Consider the following 27,218-nt stretch of genomic DNA (forward strand, 5'->3'; position numbering starts at 1 on the left):
GCCCTGTGTTAGCCTCACATCCAGGGCTGACCCAAGACACTTTGCTAATAATAATTCATCTAACTAGGTTTCCCCAGATTTTGCTACCCAAAGCAGAGCAGCAAACGGTACCTGCTGCTACCCACCCAAATCTCAAAGAAGCAGAGCACCCAAGACAGGTTATTTTGGCATCCCAGAAGTGACTCGCTGGTAGTAGAAAGACAATAATAATAATAGCCAGGGGCTGTCCCTTTTCCTGACACCTAAAATCAGCTGCCCTGAGGAAGCAGCTCCCTTTTAGGGGGCCTAAGAAACCTCAAAAAGAGCCTTAGGAAGGGAGAGACTGCAGATACCAACTTTAAAAATAAATAAATAAATGTTTTATTCTTTCCCGTAAGGGCCAGTGCCGCCGAGACCGGCAACCCCCGTTCACGGCGTGAACAGTTTTCAGAAAGCCTCAAGGGCAAAGGGCGCACGTCGTGCCGGGGTCGGGCAGGCAGCATTTCTGGCCAAAGCAGCGCCTCAGCTCTGGAAGTTCCGGCGCCATTTCTCCACAGAACTAGGCGAGAGACACAGAGCTCAGCTTTATGAAGGATCTATGTGAGAATATGAGGGGGAAGGGAGCCTATGGGCGCAGGTCGAAGCGCTTTCCCGCGGGGATGAGGCGGCGGCGGCAGGCTTGAGCGAAGGGGCTGCCGGCGCCTCGGCCTCACTGCCTAACTTAGGAGCTCAACCTCCCTCCTCCTCCCCTCAGGGCGCCCATAGCTCGCCGGCTTCTCCCGCTCCCATGGCAACCGCGCCCGGCTTGTGTTGTCGTCGTAGTCGGCTCTGGCACCTTCTCCGTGAAATCTGCGCCCGGCACCTGCCCCTGAGGCTTGAGCTCCGCAGAGCCCGGAGGGGCGTCGTGGGGCGCCATGTCTTCCACAGCCAGGCCCGAGGCTTCTCCGAGCCTCCAAGTCCCTTCCTTCGCCGAGATGGGGAGGTCGCCTTCCTCGTCCTCCAGGCAACTGCGCCCTTCGGAAAGCCAGTTCAGCGGCAGCCTCGGGCAGCAGGTGAGTGAAGGGAGAGCAACCGGGAGGCCAAAGCCCAGCAGCCGGCGCCGTCTTCCCCGCGAATGTCCCTCAGGGAAGCCGGGGGCTCCGCCGGTGAGCTCGGCCTCCTCCTGCCTCGGAGAGTCTTGGATGGAGGGGATTCCGAGGCTCCTCCCCTCTCAGAACCCAGGACATTTTTTATTTTTATTTTTAATGGCTGCACCCTCGACGTTCATGCGCTTTAAAATCTAAAAGGGCGGGCTTACAGGCTGAAGGGACGACGTCAAGGGCTCTGCCCCTAGGGGCTTGCAATCTATAATGCGACATCACAGGGTGATGGCGGGGGCGGGGGAATCGAAGCGGAGGAAGATTACTGTATGCATATATTTTTATTTACTTGCTCAGTAAAGAAGGGCATCTCCTCCAAGCAGCCAGTTAGATACCCTGACTTCAAGCCACGGATGGTAAAAAAACAGCACTTTCAATTTGGGCTTGGAAGTTGGAACAGATCAGGAACCAATGCAATTGATGGAACACATTTTTATTTTAGGCATTTCCTCCCTCCCCACCACTACTGGCTTTAGCTTGTTCTCCTGTTCAGCCTTGTTTGCTCCACCCTCCACTTTCTCTTCTGTATCATCCTTTAGTACACACAGCTTCCCTTGCTCCTGCCAAGAGTGTCATAGAATTGTACACTTGAAAGGAACCCCAAGGGCCATCTAGTCCAACCCCCTCGTGCCTGAAACCGGGCTCTTGATTTGTTTGGGGGATGAATGAGGCCAGTGTGAACTGTGAAGCATTTGGAAATTTGCACTATTAATATTTTGAGCAACCAGGCTTTTATTAATATCTATTAAATTGTCATTCATATGCCTGTTTGGATTAGTGTGAACTTCATCAGCAGGAACATGCTTCAGAATGATGCAAATGACAAAGAGTGTTAATAAATAGTGATGTACCAGAAAGACATTAAAATGTTCCCCCTCCCCCCATTATTAGGCTATGAATCACCTTCAGGAATAGGAATTCAATGTTCCTAAGGCAAAGGGGCTGACTAACCTAGGCCTCACTGCCATATATCCTAGCACCAGGGTAAGGGGCTAGTAAGAATGGCATTAAATAAGATACGTGGCTAAGATGTATTTGCTGCACTTGTTTGTTGAAAAATGTTAAAATCAAAATTCTTCATTGAAAAATTCTGGGTGTCTGCTTAATTGTATATATGACTTTTCAACCTATTACAATTTGGCTCAGCTGCTATAAGCATTTTTCATAAGTAGGAAGGATTTAACTGATGTGACGCAGGTGGCACTGTGGGTAAAAGCCTCAGCGCCTAGGACTTGCCGATCGAAAGGTCGGCGGTTTGAATCCCCGCGGCGGGGTGCGCTCCCGTCGCTCGGTCCCAGTGCCTGCCAACCTAGCAGTTTGAAAGCACCCCCGGGTGCAAGTAGATAAATAGGGACCGCTTATTAGCGGGAAGGTAAACGGCGTTCCGTGTGCTGCGCTGGCTCGCCAGATGCAGCTTGTCATGCTGGCCACGTGACCCGGAAGTGTCTGCGGACAGCGCTGGCTCCCGGCCTCTAGAGTGAGATGAGTGCACAACCCTAGAGTCTGTCAAGACTGGCCCGTACGGGCAGGGGTACCTTTACCTTTACCTATGCTGTTTTAAATTTCTACTCCAAAGCATTAGAGACTGGGATCGCTCACTTAGTAGAGCATGAGACTCTTAATCTCAGGGTTATGGGTTTGAGCCCCACATTGGACAAAATATTCCTGCCCCACCCACCTACCATTGCAAATCCTATTTAGTCCCCATACTTCTGACATTTTCACCAACACCTTTATTGTAATGTTCTTTGTTTAATGATGAGCAGGTCAAAGAATTTGAACAATAATTAAAACTATGTACCACTGGAGGTTTGTCTCCTTTAGATACTATCTAGCCCTGCCTCCTGCTTGGGCCTCACCTCCTAAACTAGATATTGGAGGGGCCCTTAAAGGTATTTATCCATACATTTACATTAGAAAGCCAGAGATGCTGCCTAAGGTTGCTGAATTTTGCACCCAGTGCTAATTCATTGATTACATTGTACAGGGTGATTCATAATGAAGTATACAGTTTCAACACACTATAAAAAAGAAGAATGTAATATATCTTATGTTACCTGTAACAGAATTGTACAGAATTGTAGGGGAATGTTTAAAGTTTTTTTAGAAACAGTCACAGATGTTCTATGTGTGCAGCCTTTGTCACACGACACATTAAATTAAATACACATCAAACCGGTAATCCATTTCTGCCCAAATGTGACTCACCCTACGGGTTGATTTTCCCTGGCTTCGTTGAATGGTGGTGCAAACACTATCGATGACTTCTTCCAATACACATGGTTGTCCAGGACTTCTAAGTTTGCACAAGCAGCCTGTAGTTTCAATTTTTTAATGCAAATCGTAGATACACTTTCTGCTTGGAGGTTTTTTCCCGAATCGTGATTGAAAATGCCGTTACAGATGCCACAACAGTTACAGATTCCGTTTTGCTCAATTCAAGAACACAAAATGCCTTCTCCACTGCAGACACAGCCATTTTGCCTGACTAGTCATGTGACATGCACACTATTGCCTACGTCACTTCCCTCAGCAGCGGAACACAAACTTTATGAGTACTTCTACTTCATAGTTCACAGTTGTGGTCCTGTTACTGTCTTACAGCATCTGGAAACTGTATATTTCATTATGAATCACCCTGTGTTTGTACAGAATTGTGAAATATATAAAACCATACCTGGAAGTGAAAGAACAACTAGGAGGTGAGAAGATTGAAAATGGAATGAGACATGTGCTATATGCTTAGCAATTATTAGTCATTTAAATATTGATTAAATGAATCTTTTTAGGATAACAACTTGAAATCCATGGATCTTAATCATGTTGTCAAACTGCTTGAAGAAACAGAATTAGTAAGTATGACCAAAGCATTAAATAAATTCTACATTTGAAATAAGTTTACTTGGATTTCCATTTGTTTCAAAATAACTTGGAAGTGCTTAACTTTGGCTGGACTATTCTCTTCCCGTTAATTGTGCTTAACATTGTATAGACCTTGATCCATGCCTTCATTATTTATTTTAAGTTAACTGCATAGTCTCTAGGTGACATATAATAAGGTTCCTAAAAAACCAGTTAATATGAAATATAAGTAACTTACCTAAAATTCCTGCTGGAATCAAAAGATGCAAGTGCTGGATGTTTAACAGAATGGGGTCCTGTATGATTTCACAGAATTGGGCCAACTGAACACATGACTCCTGGTGGTTCTGTGCTGTGTAGCGTAGAATGTTTGTGCAAAACACTTTAAGCACTGTTCACACTCATTTACTGCTCTTTCCCATCCTGTTTTCTAAGAGTAATTTGGAAGATCAGCTTGAAGCACTGAAGAAGGTTGCAAAACGCTATGAATATGGGCTTGTATCTTTTTTGCTGCTTTGTTGGAAGAAAAAAGGAAGACAAAAGAATGAAGAAGAAAACACAAAATAATTTTTGTCCCAGTTAAGTTAATTTATAGATTGCTTCATGTCAGATAGATGAGCACTTAATTTTATTGCTCTAATAGAAGATTGCATCTCTGTTGCGTACTTTGTGCAGCAAGTGCAAATAAGTCAGGAATAACTGCAGCAGTTTATTTTTTAATATAGTCTATACTGTGGTACTCTGGTTACGAACTTAATTCATTCCAGAGGTCCGTTCTTAACCTGAAACCATTCTTAACCTGAGGTACCACTTTAGCTAATGAGGCCTTCCACGGCCACCGCGCAATTTCTGTTGTCACCCGAGGTACTACTTCTGGGTTAGTGGAGTCTGTAACCCGAAGTGTTTGTAACCTGAGGTGTTTGTAACCCAAGGTACCACTGTATTCCATTTGTTTTTGTTTATCAAATGTTATTACATGCCATGTATCTTGGAAGATAGAATAAGTTAAAATCTAGATCAATAATTACTTGCTACCATTTATCACAAAACAATACATAAACAGGCCACTTATATTGATATAAAGAATGTCGGTATAAGTAGGCTGCTATACCTGAATGTGGGATAATATGAATTATGATGTGGATGAAGTGGGCTAGTGCCAAATATGCTGGAATTACTAAATAGGAAAAGATTGGCAAGCAATAGTTAATAATGATTTTTTCGCTCTTTCAAGCTAAGCCATTTTGTCACATGATCTGAGAAGGACACTTTACACAGAACACTGGGATGGATACTTTGCAGTGTTGCAAAGAATGCAACTATCAGATCCCACCGTTCTGTGCAAAAGATCATACACTGCTTCATTAATGCCCCTAAAGTCTTGTTGCTCTAAACCGTTTTTGGGGTCACTTGTACAGTTGACATAATGAATAATTTACAGATAGATCTGTATAGTCAATGTTATATAGAAGAAGATAATCTCATTTTCATGCTTCCATAATGTATGCTATTCAAAGCAAATAAAAAACGTACTTTTGTTACCTGAAATAAATACCTGTCAGATCATAAAAGTTAGGTATCTAACTTTACATTCCTGTGATTTCTCTGGGATTTGTAACCCAGAGCCCCACTTTAGTCTCCTCATAGCAACAGGAAACCCTGTCGCAGACAAAGACCGCACATGTGTATATAGTTTGGGTGTAAAGAATTTTTTTTAGGATGGGGTGTCTCATCAGTTAATCTAATTAAGTTTCTAGAAACAGTTTATTCATTTAGAAAGCTGCTCTTAGAACTGTGGAAAATTTAGCTCTGCAGGACTTATGTATCCTCTTCACTGTTAGAAATCTGGCATACTGCCTCCTTAAACTTGTATCTAATTTAACAGCTGACATTTGAAGGCTTACTTATTCATTTTATTATTTAAAGAGGTTATTATACATTATTTTCCAATTTTCCTTGATTCCTGATAATTACAAGATTCTTAATGATTTAACACAAATATCTAAAATTTTAAATCTATGTGCTGAAAGAATTCCACTCCACAATGTTTTCCTAGAACCAACATGTGAAATTCTTAAATTATATGGGTATGTATTTCATTCTTTATTTTAATACAGGTTTTTATTTACATGTTTCTACTGACATTAACAGGTGTTCTTCTGTTCGTTTGCCATCTCTGTTCTCTTTTATGTACCAGTTTTTCCAAGTCTTGTTTCTATTGTCACACACATTCTGGGAAAGAAGCTACAATTGCAGCACTAAGAATGCATTACATTTATACCTTTATACAGGGAAACCAGTTTCTGACAGGTCTCCTGTTGCCCACAGGTCATCTTATTGTACAGGGATCATTATCACCAAGAGATGGTACCATTAAGTGTGTTTTACTGTTGGGAAATAACCCTTGGTGATTTTAATATATGTAAGAGAATTAAACATCATATGTTTTAAGAGCTATCCTGCACAGAACTAGAAACAAATTTGAGTCACACTAGCCTCAAGCTTCTAGGAAGCTGGTTGGCCAGACACTTCAGGTTTAGTAACCTTACTTAACACATTTACAACTGGTTTGCACATGATGTTAAACCATGGTTTAACATTAGCAAGCAGCATGCTGGGTGTATGCTACTCATTAGTACCCATTTTGCTCCTCTCCAGCTCCTGTCTTTACCCCACCAGGAGGAAACACACCAGAGACTAACTTAGTGTTATGTGCAAACCAGCACTCAAGATAGAAATATTATAAAGTTGGACCTTGAGGAGATTCACAAAGCCAGTGGCCTTTTATGAAGAGCTATTATTGAAGTCAATTACAGTACAATCCTATGCATTTTTACTTAGAAGTAGATTCCATTATGTTAATTGGGGTTTCTTTGCAGCCTATATCACTTATGAACAACCCAACCCCACTTTAAACAATCAGACACATTGCTTTTTTCATTATTGTGAGTATTCTGGAGCATGACTGGATCATCTTTACAATAAAGATTATTATTGTGTGAATATTCTAGAACGTAAGCATAATACATGGAATGGAAATAAGTGTAGCGTCAAGTACGATTAAATTCCTCTTTCATCATGCCTGAGCATGTGATTTGTATTATACTAGATTATTTACTTAAATCATTTTTACCCTGCTCTTTAGCCAGAAATGCTGACAAAACAGCTGACATATAATCAGTAACAAACAAGACAGTCCCTGCCCACAGTTCTACAAACTGAAATACATGGCATAAAAGGGGAAAGATGGGAATGGGAGCGGAACAAATAAACTCAGACACCAGTATTGAAGTTACAAAGTTATTATAATGACCAGCTTAAATAGAAAAAAAATCAGGAAGAGGAGGAGCCAAAAGGAGCTGGTCTCTCTGAAGAATTGAGGGCCCTGCTTAATATCTGTCCTACTGTTGTAGCCAGTGAGACCAGCTAACTGCTGCGGAGGGGAGGAGACGAATGCAGCAGGTCTGCTGTGGTGGGCCCAGCTGCCTCCTGCTCCATTTCTGCAGCCAGATATTAGTATAATAGCTTCCTCTTGCAGTTTATCATTTTACTTTTGGATTTTTGTTTTATATCAGCTAGTAACACTTAAGTATTTTCCTATAACTGATATAAATATTAAAATAAGATCAGAATAGCTGCAAATGACAAGCTGATCCTGGAGAAAAACACATTTTGTTCACTTACTCTTCTTATGAAAATTGTTGGTGTAAAGAACACATATCAATATCATGAAGAGGAATCACCTTTAGTTTTCCATGGTAATTCAATACTATTGTAATAACTGTCTTGCAGGTTACCATTTTACAAAAAGAAGTTATCTGATGAAGTAAACTACACCAAAGAAGTTCAAGAATCAATTGCAAATTTGGGTAATTTTAGATTGTACACACACAGACACACCTTTTTAGACATGTCTATGTGGGCCAGAAGTTACCTGATACTCTGTAAGAATGCTTGTGCTATATAGGTTATTCCAAACCTAAGAACCATGAAGAATTTAAACAGCATAAGTTTTATCAGTTACATATTTCCACCATCCTGTAGTTGTAATCTTAAACTTACTTGGTAGTGGAATTTGCATCTGTTTAGGGTTGTTACCTATGTGTTTCCATCAAATTATGTTTGTTTATCTCCTTCAATACAGTCTGCTTAAGCACATAAAGCATTGCCTTGGCTTGTAGGTCAAACTTCAATACATATCTTTTGTATAATATGAAAGATATTTTATCTGGTTTTCTTATATTATTCTCATGTATTTCACACAAATTTATCTCTCTCTCTTTACTGCAGTGTGGGGTGCTGATTTTTGGTACATGAATTACTTAAAGTAGACTTTGGTGTAGGAGGGCTAGGAAAGTAGAGAAACAAAATAATAAAAAAAACGTTTTGAGCAAACCAGATAAACAAAACTATAAACATATACATATATTTTAAAGCCATTATTAAATATTATTAGTAACCAGTTTTTCTTGCTAGATTCTATAAAAGGGATCCTGTTTACCTCAAAATTGGTTTCCTTAGTTTTTTTAATATAATTTAGCCACGAGGCAAAATCCCATGTTTTATCTATCTATTCTTTAATAGACTTTGTCATAAGTAATTTCAGTTTTCCTGCATATAACATTTTAGAGGTTGTTACTATTAATGAGACTAGTTCTTTGTGCTCCTGTCTCACTGAATCATCCATGTATTTCACTAAAAGCTGGGTCTAATGGGTTCTCATATCCTAAGACTCTTATTAATTGACTGTTGGTTGTTTTCCAGAACCTTGCATTCCCACTACACAATTATCACATTCTCTCCATTTCCCCAGGTTACTTAATGAGAGTGCCATGTTCTCAAGTAAGGATACAGATATGTAAGTGTGTAATTAGCTTTTACCACACTGAACCACCAAAGAAAGAGTATGAAGGTATTCTTTTTATTTTTATATATTTGTATTAACTGCTTAATGATATGTACAGTGCAATCATATGAGTGCTTACTTATAAGTAAGTTCTATTCTATTGAATAGGGCTTCTACGTAAGGGTGCACAGAATTATAGCTTAACAGTGCTATCCTAAGTATAGGAAGCCAGCAAGCCTACACTGGCTTAAACTAAACTAGCATAAATTACTTCTATTCCAAACTGTCTTCAGGAGTGGGACTACTGTCTGTTGAGCCTGGGAGAAGAAAAACAAGCCTTGATAAAAAGTTTGACTTAACATGACCTTTTTTGCCAGTGTAAGTTCTTCTGAGTTGCGTGGTCACATGACTAAGTTGAAGGAGGTTTGGAATAGGTATAAGTCTGTGCTTGCCCTGTTAGAACCCCAGAACGTCCGTGGAACCTCTGCCAACTTAAGTTTCAGCAGTTAAGCCAGCAGAGCCTTGGTTGATCCAAGATGATGGCATTATAGTGGCAGAGCCCAAAAAGCCTGAAAAACTCACTCATCACGGCAGATCTTGGGTTTGGATTGGTATGATAGTCATTTAATTTATCATAGGCCTAGATCAGACAGACAAAAGATGCTCTATCAGTGGAGGAGCGAGCAAAAGCATGGTGGAAGAGTTGCACCTAACTTGTTTTAAGGCACATAGGTTCTCCACTATGATATCTATACATACATAGTGCTGAATCATATCATCCCTCTCCCCCCTTTTAAGGGAAACTGTGTTTCAAGCCACTATTCCTTCAGTAGCTTATGTGGAATACCCTTGCACACATTATGAGTGTGATAAAGGGAGATGCATGTGAAAACATGATCGTCCTGAGCAAAGGTCTAATTGGCCATATATGCTCTTAGCATCTAGCATTGTTGCATATAGTAAACTTAAAATGTTTCCAGTATTAGGTTTAAGTTTGTTACACCTCTATTCCATTGGCTAATTAAATGCAGCTCCTCTCTAAACTGAAGTGTCTTTTCAAGGGTGGATAGATTCAAATTGTTTCATTTTGAATGTATCTATTTCCTGATCAAGCATGCATTCCAGCTGGATGCTGTGTTTGGTTGGTAGATTTATAATATGTTCAAGCTTATTCATATGGTCTCAATGGGTGATACAGCTGAGATACAGGATTGCATCTCCTGATTCTAGCACCTGCTTAGACTGGAAGCAACTTCAGCAGTTAAATACCCCCACCCCAAGTTTGCTCTTATTCATAGAAAAGAATACTTTAACTCAATGTGCTTGGTGATATTCATGATCCTTTTATGAGATTAGTGTACAGTATAGGCTTTAATGTGTTTGTATTAATTTTAGGTTTTACTTACACAGAGACACTTTTTCATTTTGACAATTTCCCAACCATGGTCAAGATAGTTGTAAATTACTGTTGTGTTTCCATGTTCCCTCCTATTCCAATAGCATTTAATTAAGTGGGGCATCAGTCACAGGATTCTGGCCAGATTTAGCATAATAATATGTTTGGAAAATTATTTAGTTATTAGGAGTAGGGCATTTCTGAATCTTTCCATAACAAAATATTACATGTCCGCATCGTCCTTTGCTTTACATCAATAAGATTTGCATCTTAAAACTATTGTTTCTCCAGTTTATCAACCTGTAAGTGCAAACTATAAAAGGCAGATGGTGGAAGCAGGAGGTTTAGCAGAAACTTTAGTCCTGGCGCTGACATTAGTTGAAAATCAACTTCAAGAGAAATTATGGATAATCAAAACACTGCAACATCTTTCTATTTCTGGTTAGTGTAATTTATCTATTTAATATATAATCTTTTCTTATTTTGCTTTTCTATTTCATAAAACATTAGCAATATGATGAACCTAAGTATTGATCCTTTTCCATTTCAGAGACAAATTGTAAACTTATGATGAAAGCTGAAGCCCCAAGAAGATTATGTTCTCATCTTAATGATGCTGACCCTTCTGGACAGCTGCTATTCCGTTCCTCAGAAATCCTCTGGAATTTATTAGAAAAAACCTCTAAGGAAGAAATTATTGAGCAGCTCAGTAATTTGGAATGTGTAAAGTTAAGTGCACTCACATAGCATATATCATCTCAGCTACTATTCTAATAATTAGTTCATAAATTGTAAAGTATGTATGATTTTTAGCTTGTATTTCACATATGCTTTAAAAAGAAAGAAGGAACATATTTTCACTAATACCTAGTATGGATAATCTTCCAAAGTTATAATAAATAGGTGAGTGTTGTTCGTGTGTACCATGTGTACTGTAGACTTGTATGTGACTGTGTTGCAATTCATAGTCAACGTAGGGAATTTACTACTACAAAATAAGATGATGGCCAGTGAATTTGGTGGCTGTAAGAATGGATTGGTTGAATTCTTGTGTCTGTTAGTGCTTAATCGCAAAATGGGGGCTAGTATGTCTTTGAATATCAGCTGCTGGGCCTCAGTGCCTGAATAGAACTGTTCTTCCACATGCTCTTTCACTAGGCTTCCTAGAAACATCTAGCTGACCATTGTGAAACAGGTTGTTGGACTAGACTAGACAATTCTTCAGTATTATCTAGCAGGGTTTTTCTTTTCATAGAATTGTCGAGTTGGAAGGGACCCTGAGAGTCATCTAGTCCAACCTCCTGCAATGCAGGAATCTCAACTAAAGCATCCATGACAGATGGCTATCCAATCTCTGCTTAAAAACCTGCAATGAGCATCTTTTGTACACTTAATTTTTATCAACAGTCCCATCTTACTGCACACTGAGCAAAAATCTGATCCTCTATTTTGCAGTTAATTTAAGAGTTTGGTAATGTAATACGTACTTCAAAATAATTTAAATATTAAGTGTAAATTAAAAGTGAAGGAAAAGAGTGTTTGGAATTTCAGATTTTGAAGATAAGTATATATTTTATTATATCCTATATATCTGATTAGAGATAGAGTGCATAAATTAAAATACAAAATATCACCTTTTTATTAGTGCTCTGAAGGAAGCATTTACGAACTTGCTTATACATGGTTCCCGCCATTATGATCGCCAGCTAAGAAATGACATTTTGGTGATCGCCACCCTTGTGGCTCAGAACCCAGGAGCACCAATGATTGTATGTATACTATACACAATTTTGAGTTTTGTAGACCCATTTTTTGCTGGTATTTTGAAAGGACTTTTAAAGGAAATGATTGTATTATTGTGGTCTGCTAGTGCGTTAGTGTCAGCATGTCAAATATAGAAACAAATCCCCTTCTTTGAAATGTACTGTGTTACTCTGTTGTCTTGCAAAAAGATGTTTTTTAGTATTTTGTAGTTGCCAGTGTCCTCTGGGGTGTTTCTTAACATGCCTTGTGGGTTGCTTAGTTATTTCAGGGCTCCTGGGGAGATCTCTTTCTCTTCTTCAGTCTTCTGCTTTCTTTGTTAATTGGTCTCTGTCCATAAGGTTGTCTGTAGGAACATAGTCTCTGTTTCTTAAGCGTTCCACAGGTTCCAGGAAATGTAAGATATGTCTTGGGAGTGGAGCCATTTCTCACCTCCTAATCTCATAAGATTTTAAGTCCTGTCTTCTGACATAGGATCTTGGTACTTAACCATTTTCAACTGCCTTTCTATTACTTGGGCAGTTCATAACAAGTCCAGTTATTTGTGAAAAGCTACGCTAAAGCCCCTACCGCAATTAGTATTTTCTAGTAAAGCTAAAAGTAGTCTATTTTTATTATTTGTGTGCCCTACTTACATGAACGTAGTAACGCTTACACTGTTCTCCCCCTCCCCACTGTAACTTGTGTGTATTTTTTAGGAAACAGGGTTTGCCAAGCTGTTAATATTATTTGCCACTTTTGTTGAAGGTAAGCAGTATAACTTTTTAGTAACTGATACTTCAGTTTATCAGTCAACGGTTAATTATTTTACCAAGAATATTTTTGTTTCATTCACAGTAAAAAGTCATAATCCTTTGGTAAGGAACCTCAGGCTGACTTACTGTTATGAAGATTTTGAGTTGAAAAAGTTACTGCTTAACATGCTTACTGTACTAGCAAAAGATTTATGTATTGTACAGGTAAGATATATGTGATTATTTAGTCATTAATCATTTTAATTATCTGTGTTTACACAGGTTTTTTCTACAATCCAGTGGTATATACATTTTATGAAATACATAAATATCATACACCAGTTTGTAGCTTGAAGCTTACTACTGTTTTCTCACTACAATAGAATTTTTATTTTAAATATGCTGTGAGTCTAGCCTATACTAAGAAGAATGTGCACAAGCAATTCTGAAAGTACTGTGGCAATATATAAATCAGACTTCCGAGTTCAGCCTATTTCAGAAACCGAGTGAAGGGTTTTCTGACTTAATTTTTAGATTGCTTTTTAAATGGAACACGTTCTTGCCAGGCACTTGCTATGACATAACAATAGGATGACCATTGGTCTTACCAGTGGCACCTCAGAACAGAAACATTAAATACAAGTTCTATAAAAAGTGGAACATTTGGCTTCACTTCTATAGATTTATATTTTACTTTTTCAGTGACATTTTATATTATATCTCCTTCCATTGTTTAGCTGCTACAAGAGGGTAAAGTTATATTGGCCTTGTTTCATTATTTAAAACCAAATGAAAAGCCAGGAATGGTTGACATGTCTGCTGCCCAGTATGAAGAGTTACAGCTTCTTGCAATTGCAACCTTAGCTACAATGGCTCCCTTGTTGGTAGATGACTACATGATGTGCCAAGGAAATACTCGCCTTCTCATGTTTCTCGAATGGTGCATGGGCAATGGTGAGTAGGTGGGATAGAACTACTGTACTTAAATCATATCACTGATTATGCTTAATGCCTGTACTTAGAGAAGCAAGAAGCTTAGAGAATCCATTTCTTAATTTCACATCTGAAAGCATTGTAGGTCCTCACTATTCTATAGGTGAGGAATTGTTTTCAGGATTGCCAAGGACATGGTGACCATGAAGCTCAGTACCAATTAGATGAGGAGTGGGGAAGCTTTTTGATTCCATGAGTCAGGTCCATATTGGAATCAGCCTCATGGAACAAATTTGACAGGTGGGCACAGCTCCCCACCTGCAAATCATCTGATGTCACAATGCCATCAGGTGCAAGGTGCTCTGAGGTCTTTGTAACATCAAGGCATCTTGCAAAGTGTCACTTTCTCAGTTATTACATAATGCTGGCCTTGTACATGGCATGATGCTTTATAGTCTGTGCAAGATATATTCAGGAGTCATGCTTGTGTCTTTTGGAAACAGTGCAAGATGTATTTGTTCAAGCTAGAATCTTATTATTATACTTAAGCAAAGCCTTTAAACATATTTTTATCTTATATTTTAATTTATTTTCAGTGTTGTGTCTACCACTGGTGCTGAATTACAGTCAACGACCATTTCATGCAGGGTTCCATTCCCAGCCTCCGCTCCACCTCATGCTGCCTTTTTGGGGACTTTTTTGTCATTTCCAGGTTTGGCACTGTGTGCACATGCGAAATCATACATCTTTCAGATGCATGTTAATCGGTCGTTGCCTGTATTCAGTCACAGAAAACTGAAAATCATTAGCCTTGAACAAATAAATTACAGATTTGACTGTTGCATTGAACCTCAGTTGCATGAACACTGCAGCACTGGGCAGGCTTTAAAACAAGCACAGCTTTAAAAAAATGTAATTTTCTTTGAATATTTCTCATTCTATTATCAAACACCAGAGGGAGACTTGACACGCCAGGGATCAAGATTAAACCTTATCACAGTTATAGGAACTGTAGCAAATCAGCTTACAAGTATATACTCAACATGGGTATGAAAGAAACAGGAACAGTTTGGACTAGTATACTTAGATTCTTTATTATGTGAGGGAAAGTGCAGGCATTGCCTTATGCCCTCTGTCACTATGCAGTTGAATTGGGACTCATGTGTAGTACATTCCTTTCTCTCAGTACTGTATTTCTTTTCCCCGCACAATTAACACCAGGGAGCCATGATAATGTCTTTCAGTAAATCTATGATGATCAACCATGAAATGTCTTATGTTGCAGCCACTGGTTATGTATGTTATGATAACAAAGTACCATGTTAAAGTCTGCAATATTCTTCAAATCATATTTACACAAAAGACCTTGCCATAGCCTAAACACACTGTATTGCAAAAGAAGATGTTTTGTTTTCGTTTGTTTGCAGATCCTTTCTTTGCTCAAGGTAACAGCTTCCATGGTACTGGCGGTCGTGGCACCAAGCTTGCACAGATGCGCTACACCTTGAAAGTACTGAATCCTGTTGTGTCCCTTTGTGATGATGCTGTGAATGTTGATCTTTGTGATCAGGGAGCAATTAATCAACTGTTAGGTGAGGTATATATTAAATAGTCTTGGCTACCTTTGCCTGAATTGATGAACTTCTCCAGCGTTCATTTCTACTCTCTTTTGAAACTTTACTTTTTAATCTCTAATAACCAATCTCTCTTACCCCCACCCTTTCTATACATTATGCAGAATTGCACTGCCCATAGGATTCACATATTGGCTCCAGGTCCTGAATAGCAATGCAGATTCATAGCTTGAAAATCCGAGCATGTTTTCTTGAGCAGACATTTCATCTGTGTTCTTTCTGTTTTCACTTTAAGAGCACAACCCTGTTGATTGAATTTACATGAAAGGAAAGATCAAATCAATATATTGGATTCAGTACACAGTAATACACTGGGATGCCAATTTAAAATATATATCAAGAACTATAGCTATCCAAAGAATTTGTGTGTGTAACAGGGCTTTTAACCTTTCCTTTCTAAATTATTTCCCTCATACACATTGTGGCAAATAATTTTTGAAATTCATGAAAAAATCAAAAGCAGTTTGTAATTCATTTTAGTAGTAGTGGGCTACTGTTTAAAAAACAACAACACACGAACAATACCATTACACACAAGCCCCTAACGGTACCTAAAGTAACTCTGCATATTTTGGCCAAACTATGTGAAACATTTTTTCTGGAGGAGTAAATTTGATATTATACATTTATTTATTCTGCTAGGTATCTTAAAGAATACCACAAAGAATTATCCAGAAAGTGCCATTGTGGTAGAAATTCAGACTGATATTTTACTTCTCTTGTCAACTCTTTGTGAAAATAACCTTCATAGAAAGGTTAGTATTTTCTCATTGTTTTTAAAATCTTGGAATCTAATATCGGAATCTAATATTATCATGTATAAGCAAAAGAAGTTAAGTATTTATGGTTTCTGTCTATAGGTCATGTGCTCTTAGCTCCTACTTGTTTAAATCTTAAAATGTTAATTCTCACAAGTAGTTAACCTTCCCTAGCAGTTTGGAGTGGAAGGGACTTTGAAAACCAGTTGCTTGTATGATAACACTGGAAGACCCAAAGGCTTAGCCAACAGCATGGATACATCTTATTCCATTTGGCAATAATTAATCTTGCTGGAACCCTCTGTTCCCTAAGAGGCTAAAAAAAGTGATAAGCCTCTTCAGTCTTCCTTTCCTCTGTAGCGTCAGGATGCTTGAGTGAGGATTCTAAACTGGTGGAAGTAGGCTGCTTTTCATATCATAACAGATGGCTTGCCTCTGGGTCTCTCCATCATAGAAAACTACAGAGAATGAATGTAATGGTTATAATAATTATTAAGTGTAGTGTAAATTATTATGAATGTGTACAGTTTTTCCAGATTAAAATGGCTATATATCAAACAGGAACTCTTTGGATGGGAAGGAGTTGATACACTTATTCCTTTTATGAAGATGGATTCAAAGAAATTCTATAGTGGATTGGGTCATAATCGTCTGCTTTTTACTGCTCTGGACTGCTTATGGTATGTTCAGCTATTTTTACTGTGACCTTCTGTAAAGAGGATTTTCAGCATCGCAAATAAATGCACAGTGCCACAAGATTATGTCTCCTTTCTATCTGCACACTTTACATTCTCTGAATATCTTTGGTTTCTATGAGTTGAAATGCTAATGAATTGGCAATGACTACTATATTTTTCTTTTTTTTATGCATTTTGTTAATCTATAGGATTATTTTTTATTATCAGTCAAGAGTATACTGAAAACGTAAAAAAAATATATAATCAAGTAAGTTGTATATAAAGGAAGAAATATCCTTGAAAATAAAACCGCATAGTGCCCCAATGAGGCTGCCTTCAAAATGTAGCAGTAAAGTTCTGTGTACTTTTTCATCCATTACATTTGGGGTTTAGGCCCTGTATTTGTACAGTGTGGCAACTACTTTGGTCACCCTATATGATGACCTCTGTTGGGAGAGAGATGCATGAGTGTGACCCTGTTAATTCTCCCTAAGCTCTCAGCAGCTTTTGGTACCATCAACCATGGGACCACCTTTCCCCATATGAACCTGCATGGACCCTGCATTCATCAACTGAGTCTTTCTGAGGGAGGTGTGAAAGGTGGCAACATGAGAACGGATTTTTTCAGTGGTGGCTGGATGCTCTCCCCAGAGAGATACACATGGCACCATCATTACCCATTTTTAAGTGCCGGACAAAGATGTTTCTGTTTGCCCTAACATTTGGGTCTTAATTGGGGTTATAGGGTATGATTAACCTATGCCCATGCCTGTGTTTGGTGTTGATCTTTAAAAGGGTGGGGTAGGAGTTGTCCTTTTTATATTACCTCAATATGAACACTTTTGATCAAAGTTTTTTCATCTGTTTTGAAATTTGTATCGTATACCCTTTTATAAATGAAAATCATTTGAGACATTCATTACATTCAAATTAATATAATAAAATAGAAGCATCCAAATTAGATATTTTCCCATTTTCAATGTGTTAGTGTAAATCCCATGTGTGTTCTCAGAGTAAGCAAAAGAAATTAAATGAACTGAAATTATTTTCATTTAAGGTGCTGTGTCATGGGCTGTACTATTTTAGAGGACTATTTTATTGAAAGAGAAGGCCTCTTCACTCTCCTGGATTTGCTTGTTGTGAGTACTGTTTATTGGGAAACCACCTATAGTAAAATATTAAATACACATTGTGTAATCGACTCTTGCTGAGGTGTCAGGTTTCAGCTATATGTCCATTGGTGTGCTCCCTGTCAGACTATACTTGATGTGCGTCTGTGATGCTCATGCAACCACAATCTACACTGCTATAGTAAAGACTCGAAATACACACACAATTTTTCCATGTGCCAAGTATGACTCTTTGCTCTGAAAATGAAAATGTGTTATTCCCACAACAGAGGTGGTGCCTTGCAGTCTGTAGTCATAGATGGAAAATGGGTGCAGTTTTATTTACAAAGAAGCTAAACATGAAGAAAGTCTTCACTGTACATGCACAGCAACTAGGAGGCACTGCCTCAGGAAACAGACCTTCTTAGGGAATTGTTGGCATCCGTCTGTCTTGGGAATGACAAATTGCACAACATTAAGGTCTGTTCATAATCTGCACCAAAATAATGCAAATTATGGAAACAGTAAATCTGTTCCAAGAAATACATGCTCTGAAGTGAAGTAAATCAATAGAACTTCAAGTACTCATATTTTGCACAAATATTTTCAATTTGTGTACTTTGTTCTGAAATACCTACCAGTACTTAGGTTTGGAAAAGATGTTTTTTTGGGGGAAAGGAGTGTGTTGGAATTAGGTAAAAGAGATACAAATCAAGGGTACTGTCATCTGTAAAGTATGTACAATGTAGTAGGCACTGTACTTAGATAAAAAAGGACCTGCTTACAGGCTCACACTCTAAAATGCAGGAATACACAGGTGGAACGTGGAAGCCTTAAAGTAGAACAAGTATAAACACAATGTGGAGTACAGATGTGGAGAACAGACCTTTTGTAGTGATTGCATTTTCAAACATATTTCTAAAATTAGAAAAGCAGAAACTTGCATTTCAGTTACTTAAACTGGGGACAAAAATTTTCAGGATTTAAAATTCTGCACCTGGTAATCAGATTCCATTCAAAATATCACATCCCCAGAACTGGAGAAGACAAAGAGCCTAATACAACTTTTAACAAGTATTGCTCAGACATTTTTCTGTCCATCCTAATACATTGTACACTTCAGTAAAGTCTGCCCTCTAAAATATTTGCTTCATGCGTCTACAGGTTTTATAATGGAAAAATAGGTAGTTAGTGTTAACAACTGAGCCGCAGTTCAAAGCTCTGTGGATCTCCTGTACATATGTAACTAAGAGATGCCTCATTCCTTTCACAACCCAGCTTTGCATGAATTCCTATTCATTCAAAGTATTCACTGACATTGAAGTGTGTGGGAGAAATCCATCTGTGCATTTGAATGCCTATGTATTCATTGGGCCACTAGATCAGGGTTTTAATGCTCAAAGTTTTTTTTATATATAATAATTGTGAAGGCAAAATTTCTTAGGGATTAGTTTTGAAATTCTGTCCTTGTTTTTCTTCTGCAAAGTTAAATCAAAAGAATGTTTGCAATCTAATACTTGGGATATTAGTTGAATTTTGTGACAACCCTAAAACTGCTTCTCATATCAATACCTGGCGAGGGAAAAAAGATCAAACAGCAGCCAATTTATTAATAAAGTTATGGAGAGAAGAAGAGATTCAGATGGGAGTGAAACATGACGAAGTTGGGAGAATTGTTGGTAAGTATTAGATTGCCGAGTATTTTATATCATAGTAGTTGTAGATTTAAGAGAATTACTGAAGTTTTAAGAAGAGCTGAATTTTTCAAAGTGTGATTATATACAGGAACATGGAGAGTGGGATAAGGGGAGTGCAGCTGTGCCAAACTCAGAGCTGGCAGGGTTTCCAGACTCTGATCTTTCACTACAAAAATAAATAAACCTCTAGCCTTTGTGGAACAAAAACTACGAAGCAAAATGGGCAGGCACTAATTTCCACAGTTACTTGTGGAATTAGTGGCCACAGAACAGGCCGCCCAGTAGCTGGCAGCCCAGGAGCACCAAGCAGCACCGCAAGTTTTGCACAAACCCCCAGCCTGCACCACCAGCTGGGGCCAACTCCTAGGTACGTCTCTGTGTTTGAGTCTTTCTTGGTGTATGTGTCACTCCATATTTTTTTCTAGATTGGGACAATGAAGAAAGTATTTTTTTCATTATGATGAAGAGGCTTTCTGGTTCATTCTGAAGTTGGGCTTCGCTTCTTTTTGTTTGTGGTAGAGAAGGGGGTTGTTGCCCAGAGAAAATAACTTTGAAATTCAGGATTTAGCATAGCCATGATAAGACAGAAGCATGTTTACTCAGAAGAAAAAAAGCAGCAAAGAAAGGAGTTAATGTATATCTTATGTAGAATTTAATGCAAAAAAACCCCACCCATTGTTTTAAAAATTTGCAAATGCAAATATAAATAAAATTGGTACATCTGCATTAAAAGGGGAAGGGGTATTGTTGTTGAGAAAGCATGGATAACATCAGTCCTGCAAATATCGCTATGCTATGCTAATACTGCTGAGTGGTGGTGGTGAGAGACAATAGTGCATGGCAACCCTGCAGTGTAGGCCAGTGTTGTTATCCAGTCAGGAGGGGGGCATTGCAGCATTGCATTGTAGCAGCAACATAGAGGAATGGGTGATTAATTGCTTTCTCCTCCCTGATGGAAAATGGTATACTTTTGTGGTTGTGTGCTACTTCTAGTATAAACACTTAAATGGGTATACTTTGTCAAGATGCACATCCTATTTTCTCAAAAGGACAGGTGTTTGGCCTGTGCTAATTGCTGTAGATATTATGAGGTCGAAATAAATAAATACGCTGGTCACACAGTAGGAGAAACAGAGCCCCAGTTCAGTCATGACTCAAAATACTTTATTCTGTTACTAGTTTTACCACTAGATGGCATTTGTCCCTTCAGCTGCAAAGAGCATCTATTATTAGTTTGATTGATTGATTGAGGTAGCTTTGCTTGCTAAATCTGTTTCACTCAATACCACTCTTTATGCATCTTATTTAAAAACTAAATTCATTTTCCCTAAACATAATCAGTTTCTTAGAATATAACATTTTGTATAAGTAAAAGTGAAACAATGTAATAAAGTCAGTACAGAGTATAGTAAACATTGTTTCCTAACCAGTGTTTTGTTCTCATTCTCCAACCAAATTAATGATGCTAGATTTGAAGCCCAGTATTCATCTCAGAAAGCCCTCAATATAATTCATAAATTAAAACAAACACCATTGCCAAGTTTTGACTCATAGAAATATACATAAACACCCTCATCATAATAGGGATGGAGTAGTCTGAAAACCAGTTATTACAAACAATTGTTGCTTTTGGGCTGTTGTGGAGAAATGTGGAGAGTTGTAAGAATTTCGTCAATAAGTTTTGTATTTTTAAAAATGCTTGGCTCAGTCAAGTCAAGCGGACCAGGAGGTAATAATGCTGAGGAATAGAGGCTCTTATATATGAAATATTTTGTTGTTTGTCTGTGGTATTTATATATCACTCAAGCGTTCACATTTCTAAACAGCATACATAAAAATAAACCATACAGAGGATAAAACCATAAAAATTTGCCATAAAACTGAACATAAACTCAAACAGTAGCCTAAAATGTATATTGGAATAAGAAAGACATTGTCATGCACCTGAAGTTTGATATTGTTGTACGCTACCCCTGTATCTGAGCTGTGAAAGACTCCAGGGGTTTTCAGCACTTACCCAGGGTTTGGTTTTCTTGGAATGAAGGTCAGTGGAGACTGTTATATATATACTCGTTAAAAAAATTGAATGTCTCTATACATTTTAATAGATAATACCTAAATGACATATAACAGAGTACTGTATTTTTTCATGTTTAACATGCCCCCATGTATAAGACGCCCCCTATTAAGAATTAAGAAAATGGGGGGATTGCAAAAAATCACTCACTCACCGCACCGACTATGACAATCACGCACATCACCACACCCACCAATCGGCTGCCCGCTCGCCGACAGCCGCCAATTGCCCGCCCAATTGCTGTAGCAACAGCCAATCGATAACAGCCCTTGCCACAGCCACCAATCACCTGCCCAATTGCCACCGAAAAACTGCTCACAGCAGCAACCAGTCCCCCATCCCACCTCTGTACTATCCGTGTATAAGACGACCCTGTCGGGGGGTCGCCAGGAGGCAGGACAGGCCCCCATGCAAATAACATATATGTGCCAGCCTGTCTCTCCCTTCTGCGTGCCACTTGGGATATCATCCATCAATCTTCTTCCCCGACGTGATTCCGTGACTCATGTCTTGGGATGTGAGCACACATTGACTTAGCAGAGTCAGCAACAGCAGAGCTAGGCTCAAGGTGTAAGTACTAAGCTACTTTATTATATACAAATCAGGACAAAGGAAAAGCATGGCTCCTCTCTCTCTTCTTCCTCGGAGAGAAGGCAAAACACAACAGAACGGAACAGTGTAAAAACAACTTTCGCTCCCATGACTTCCAACAGAGTTCGAATGTAAATACAGACATGTGATGAAACAATCCCACATATCTGCAGAGTGGGGGTATGAAATGTCAACAGACACCCCCCCCCCCATTTTTCACATTATTTCGTAAGAAAAAATCTCATCTTATACACGGAAAAATACGGTACATTCTTTCAGTGAAAGTATTATAATTACTGAATATCTGATGATGAGTGGAACCTAACACTGAAATTTTCCCTCTGCAGATACAAAGAAGCCATTGGCTGGCAAGTTCCAAAGAAAGCAAGAAGTTACTCCAATGCCTGCCAGTTGTCCCACTATTGCTGTTATGGATGTTGCTGAAAACATGCGAGCAAAGATTTATTGTGTAATATGTAAATTAGGTAAAGGCCATGGATTTATTTCCTGCATTTTACATATACTTTAATTTCTAAGAAGGTGGATATAAAACAGTAAAATAATTTATGTTATTTAACCAAAGACAGCGTGCATAAACAGAAGAATGAATAATCAGAGTTACACACAAGTTTGGCAAGTTCATCTGCGTCTGCAACTGCAGAACTAGGAAAAGAAAAATCCTGTATCTCCTTGTCAACCAGCTATTATGGCTATCTATGCCAGGAGCTTCCAATATTCTTGGCAGGATCACATAGTTTTGCTAATGTGTCCACTTTGAAATTGCCTTGTGACAGTGTAAATCTCAATACAGAAATAAGATTTCTCTAAAAGTAATTATTAATGCTTTACTTTAGGCTTTGAAAATTTGCCTGGCCTCTCTGCCAAGGATTTTGTTACACTTGCTATCATACGTAGATATCTTGACTTCAAGGTAAGCATTGTTTAATATGTGATTTGTTATTTATGGTTTCGTTTGTTAGAGCTAGTATAATTAAGAATCTGAAGCACTACATATGTACTCCTTTGCAGTCACAATACAAGACACATTGTTAGAATTTAAAATGCCAGACTTTTGCCTGTGATTACACTTGGCTTCCTCTTTAAACTTAATGAATAAAAATAGATACTTGGAACAGAGAATCAAAAGTGGCTCTTTCTGGGTCTTTACCCGAAAAGAGTTAGCTGTCCTTGGTATTGATAGCTTTCTAAAAGTGCCACTTTTGTTAATAAAGGTAGGTGAAATCTGGAGTGAGATATATGCAGAACTTAAAAAAGAAAACATCAAACCCGTAACTCCTGACCATGAAGCACTGCAGGTTATTATGGAAGCATTTGAAAACGTTGGAAAGATGGTTATCTCTCTTCAGACTGAAATGCTGGAAAGCCAACAATACCAGGAACTTCGAGAAGAAGAAAAAAGTTATGCCAAGGTAAGCAAAGAAGCAGCATGCGAGAGGGAACCATTTTTTTAAAAGAAATAAACTCCCTTTCTTATAACACATATTTATAAGAAGCGCTTTTTCTTTAAAAACTAAGAAGTTATTGTCTATACTCGGAATACCATCTCCACTTTGGGGGAGGGGGCTAATTGCAAACAAACTGTAGGGTGTAGTGATATTGGTGCCTACAGTGCAACCAGAGCTCTGCTCTGAACTACTTCCATAACTGAACTGTGCCACTAAAGACACTTTTGAAGAATGAGAGGTTTTAATTTCCTCCTTAATCTCTTTCACACTCTAGATTCAATCCCTCCATAAGCAAAAGGAAATGGTCAGTAAGTCCTGGGAAAGTTTCTTGGCCCGGACATCAAATTATGAGACTTTAAAGGTAAGGATATTTTGAATACTGCATTTGGGATGATTTTAGCTCCAATTAATATATATTTTAAGCTATTAAACAGATATTTATTGTGGATCCTCTTTTCTATTCTGTATAATTTATATTTTCAGGATAAATAGATTAAACTTGAAAATTAAGAATAGGAAGGCTTGTACAAGCAGATGTGCCAAACAGATGTCTTAAATATGTTCAGAATAATTCCTTCAGTTTCTCTTTGGACAGTGTGAGGTTGTTCAGTCACTTGTAAGGAAGGGGCATTTATGTACAATGTACGGTACTTGTTTGTATACTTAGTTAATTGCTGGTTCTTCATATTACTTTTACTCAGGGTGGATTGCATCACCATACTTGGAAAGATACACAGTCTGAAACACCCCTATTTGTATAGTAAGCCTATTAATGTGTTAAGGCTAAAACTTCAAAAGACAGTAAAAAGAGATATTTGACTTTGCCATGTCATTTATCCCTCACCCCTTTTTGATTTTTTTATAGAAAGCGAAAAGGATTCAGGAAAAATCCATAGAAAATTCTAGAACAAAGGTAAAACCTTACAACGCAACATTCCATCCAACGGACATTAAAGGCCTAAATACAACTGTAAGTGAATCCTTACAAATCTTAAATATGAATTTCAAAATATAAAATGTTACAAAAGTATTATCTAAGGTTGAAAATTCTAAGAATGCATAATGTTTGTTTGTTTGTTTTCTTTAAAGCAGAGCAAGTATTCCACTATATTGTTATGAGTTGGGGGTGGGAAAGTAGGCTGTATGCAAGATCCTTCTAACTCCTGGATCCAGAAAGCGTTAAAAATATAAGCCAGGCTATCTTGCTGTTTAATGATTTTTAGGAATTGTTCAAAAAACTCTGTGTGTGTTTGAAAACCACTTTGTGCTGCAGTAGCACAAGGGAAAGGATGAGCAAGGCCTTTGGGTAATGCAGCTTTGGTACTGAGGCTTGCATCCTGGCTTAAACATGTTGAAAACCCATTTTCTTGGGTATGCCAAGGATTGGGGACTGGGTAAGCTGCTTTGGGATGCAGAACTGTAACAGGGAGTGTGCACCAAGGAGAAGGAGGAAGGCTTGAAGAGATCCTGATGAACTGGAAGCTTGCTTGAAAGGAATAAGCGGTTACCATACTAGACTAAGGTTAAAAGTGTAATTGCGTTTTCTTAATTGGTTTTTGATTATGCGTGTTCTAATGCCTTTGCTAACTTGTCTGTTATTTTTCTGCAGGGAAGCTGTATTTTGTTGTTTGTTTGTACCTTTCAGGACAGATTCTTGTTCTTTGGCGGGTAGTGTTGTGTGCTTGGTGGGGAGGAAGTAGGCTGGTAGAAATGTATATCCAAAGTCGAAAATTCTGAGAATGCAAAACATTTGATTTTTCATTACAGCAGCAGCAAGCGTTTCACTATATTTTTATGAGTTTGGGGGCAGAGGGAAGAAATAGACTGTATGTGAGATCCTTATTAACCCCTAGATCCAGCAAGTGCTAAAATATAAGCCAGGCTCTCTTCCTGTGTTGAGGTGACGGCCTGAGTGATGGGCCTTTAAGGAAAACAAAAGAAAGGGACTCTGTGGGTGGGGGCCCTCCCTCGATTCATAGATAGTTATAAGGTCAAAACCTGAATTTAGAGTTGAATTGCACTGATGTGACCTAGAAGTAAAGCAGCAATCTGGAGAGGGGGTCAGAGAAATGTTTGAGAGCAGCGTTCAATTTCTGTTGACTCCAAGGCTGTGGCTATGGGGGAAGCAAGGCACTTTGGGGGTGTCGATGCTGTGTACCCCTCCATCGTAGGCTCAGTTGTATATATGTGTAAGTAAACCGTTTTTCATAAAGACACCACAGTCTCCGCTGTGCCTCATTCCCAAAGGAAACACAAACCCTTGGTAAGCAACTGGAACCCCTGAAATCTCGCACTGCTCGGAGATTGGGGGTGGCGTGCAAGAATATTCATCCTTCATATTGAAACACTTTTTCAAACAAAACATCAGTTCACCACCATAGTTAATCTATGGCGCTAGCATGCTGATGGAGAAGTAAGTGTAAGCTCTGTGGTATCAAGCAGCCTCTTCAATAATTTATGTTAGAGGAAAGAGCATCTAAATTAATTTTTATTTGTTAGAGATCAGCAGTAATAAGGGGTTAAGGAAGAAGTATGACAGGGAGCATAGATAGCAGAAATAAGATTTGAATTTATGATCAATCTCCTTCATTACACACACACACACACACACACACTTCAAACCTAAGGCATGAGCTTCTGGTGTATGTTTCAGAATGCATTCTTGAAAAACAAATCATAAAAGCATGAATGAGAAAAATCAATTACAAGTCAACTAATAGTTTTTACATTTCCTTTCAAACTATGCTTTAAAATAAGAGAATATCAGAATGTCTCCTTTCCAAGAAATTGTTGTTAAACAGAACTCTTCTTTCATTTTGTCAGAATACTGAGCAGTGTGTTTTGTTTTTCCAGGTTGCATCTGGTCGCTTAGTAACTGTTGAAAGTACACCTGCTGAATTGACTGGAGGGCCACTAGCTGATACAGATCTTGCAGTCAAAAAGCTCTCCATTCGTGGTGGAGCCTTAAAGAGGATCAAAACAGTTAAAGTTGTGGATCCATTCAAGAAAGATTCAGTATCTGTAAAATAAACCTTGTCTAGAGCTGTTCTAGGCAGCTCCCTGTTTTTTGTTGTTGTTAATTTATATACAAATTTTAATCACATATTTGTATCACACTGGTTAAGTGCACAGTTATTTTTAGATATATATTGCTTTAGAAATAATGTGGAGATCATGATGCTAACAAATAAATTCAGTATGTTACAAATATAGATTACCGGTATGTCTAATCGTTGCTGAGTTGATTTAATTTGCTTTTTGCTGTCCTTTTGCACTAACATAAATGCATATAGCCATGTGTGTTATCATGACGTTTACACACACAAGGATTTGAAGCACAAGGGGAAGAGAACAGCCACTCAGGATATAAAGTGAATGTGGCATTAGCAATCACTGTCATAATCCAGTAATTGCTTCAAAGTGAGGTGAATAGGAGAAATCCTGGAATACTGACGCATTATAGGCAAACACATTAAACCTTAAATAAACAGGCAAAGACTGATTCATACATTACGTGCATCTTAGTTCCCTGCCAGACACATACAGTATTTTGGAGCGA

General features: G+C 38.4%; 1 protein-coding gene across 2 annotated transcripts; it reads left to right on the forward strand.

Moving 5' to 3' along the window:
* Window positions 1-480: 480 nt before the first annotated feature.
* CFAP69 (cilia and flagella associated protein 69) lies at window positions 481-26,871 on the forward strand. 2 transcript variants are annotated; one of them, XM_053409465.1, is made up of 24 exons: window positions 481-579; window positions 734-1,031; window positions 3,908-3,970; window positions 4,416-4,478; window positions 5,958-6,067; window positions 7,773-7,849; window positions 8,794-8,892; window positions 10,514-10,663; window positions 10,773-10,950; window positions 11,868-11,991; window positions 12,682-12,730; window positions 12,821-12,942; window positions 13,455-13,671; window positions 15,078-15,242; window positions 15,927-16,039; window positions 16,604-16,722; window positions 17,777-17,858; window positions 19,315-19,507; window positions 22,541-22,678; window positions 23,048-23,124; window positions 23,426-23,623; window positions 23,934-24,020; window positions 24,525-24,629; window positions 26,513-26,871. In XM_053409465.1, the coding sequence occupies exons 2-24, from the start codon at window positions 894-896 to the stop codon at window positions 26,687-26,689; spliced, it is 2,844 nt and encodes a 947-aa protein (XP_053265440.1). In that variant the 5' UTR covers window positions 481-579; window positions 734-893; the 3' UTR covers window positions 26,690-26,871. The 2 variants fall into 2 exon arrangements, with proteins under 2 accessions (XP_053265440.1, XP_053265441.1); XM_053409466.1 differs by lacking the exons at window positions 481-579; window positions 734-1,031; window positions 4,416-4,478; window positions 5,958-6,067 and having other exon boundaries at window positions 3,949-3,970.
* Window positions 26,872-27,218: the final 347 nt, after the last annotated feature.

The sequence above is a fragment of the Podarcis raffonei genome, chromosome 12 (genome assembly GCF_027172205.1).
Source record: "Podarcis raffonei isolate rPodRaf1 chromosome 12, rPodRaf1.pri, whole genome shotgun sequence".
NCBI lineage: Eukaryota > Metazoa > Chordata > Lepidosauria > Squamata > Lacertidae > Podarcis > Podarcis raffonei.

Coding starts and splice junctions, on each gene's coding strand:
- CFAP69 (XM_053409465.1), top strand. CDS start 894: ATGTCTTCCACAGCCAGGCCCGAGGCTTCTCCGAGCCTCCAAGTCCCT. Junction 16,040..16,603: donor AAAATAACCTTCATAGAAAG/GTTAGTATTTTC, acceptor TATATCAAACAG/GAACTCTTTGGATGGGAAGG. Junction 23,624..23,933: donor AAGAAAAAAGTTATGCCAAG/GTAAGCAAAGAA, acceptor TTCACACTCTAG/ATTCAATCCCTCCATAAGCA.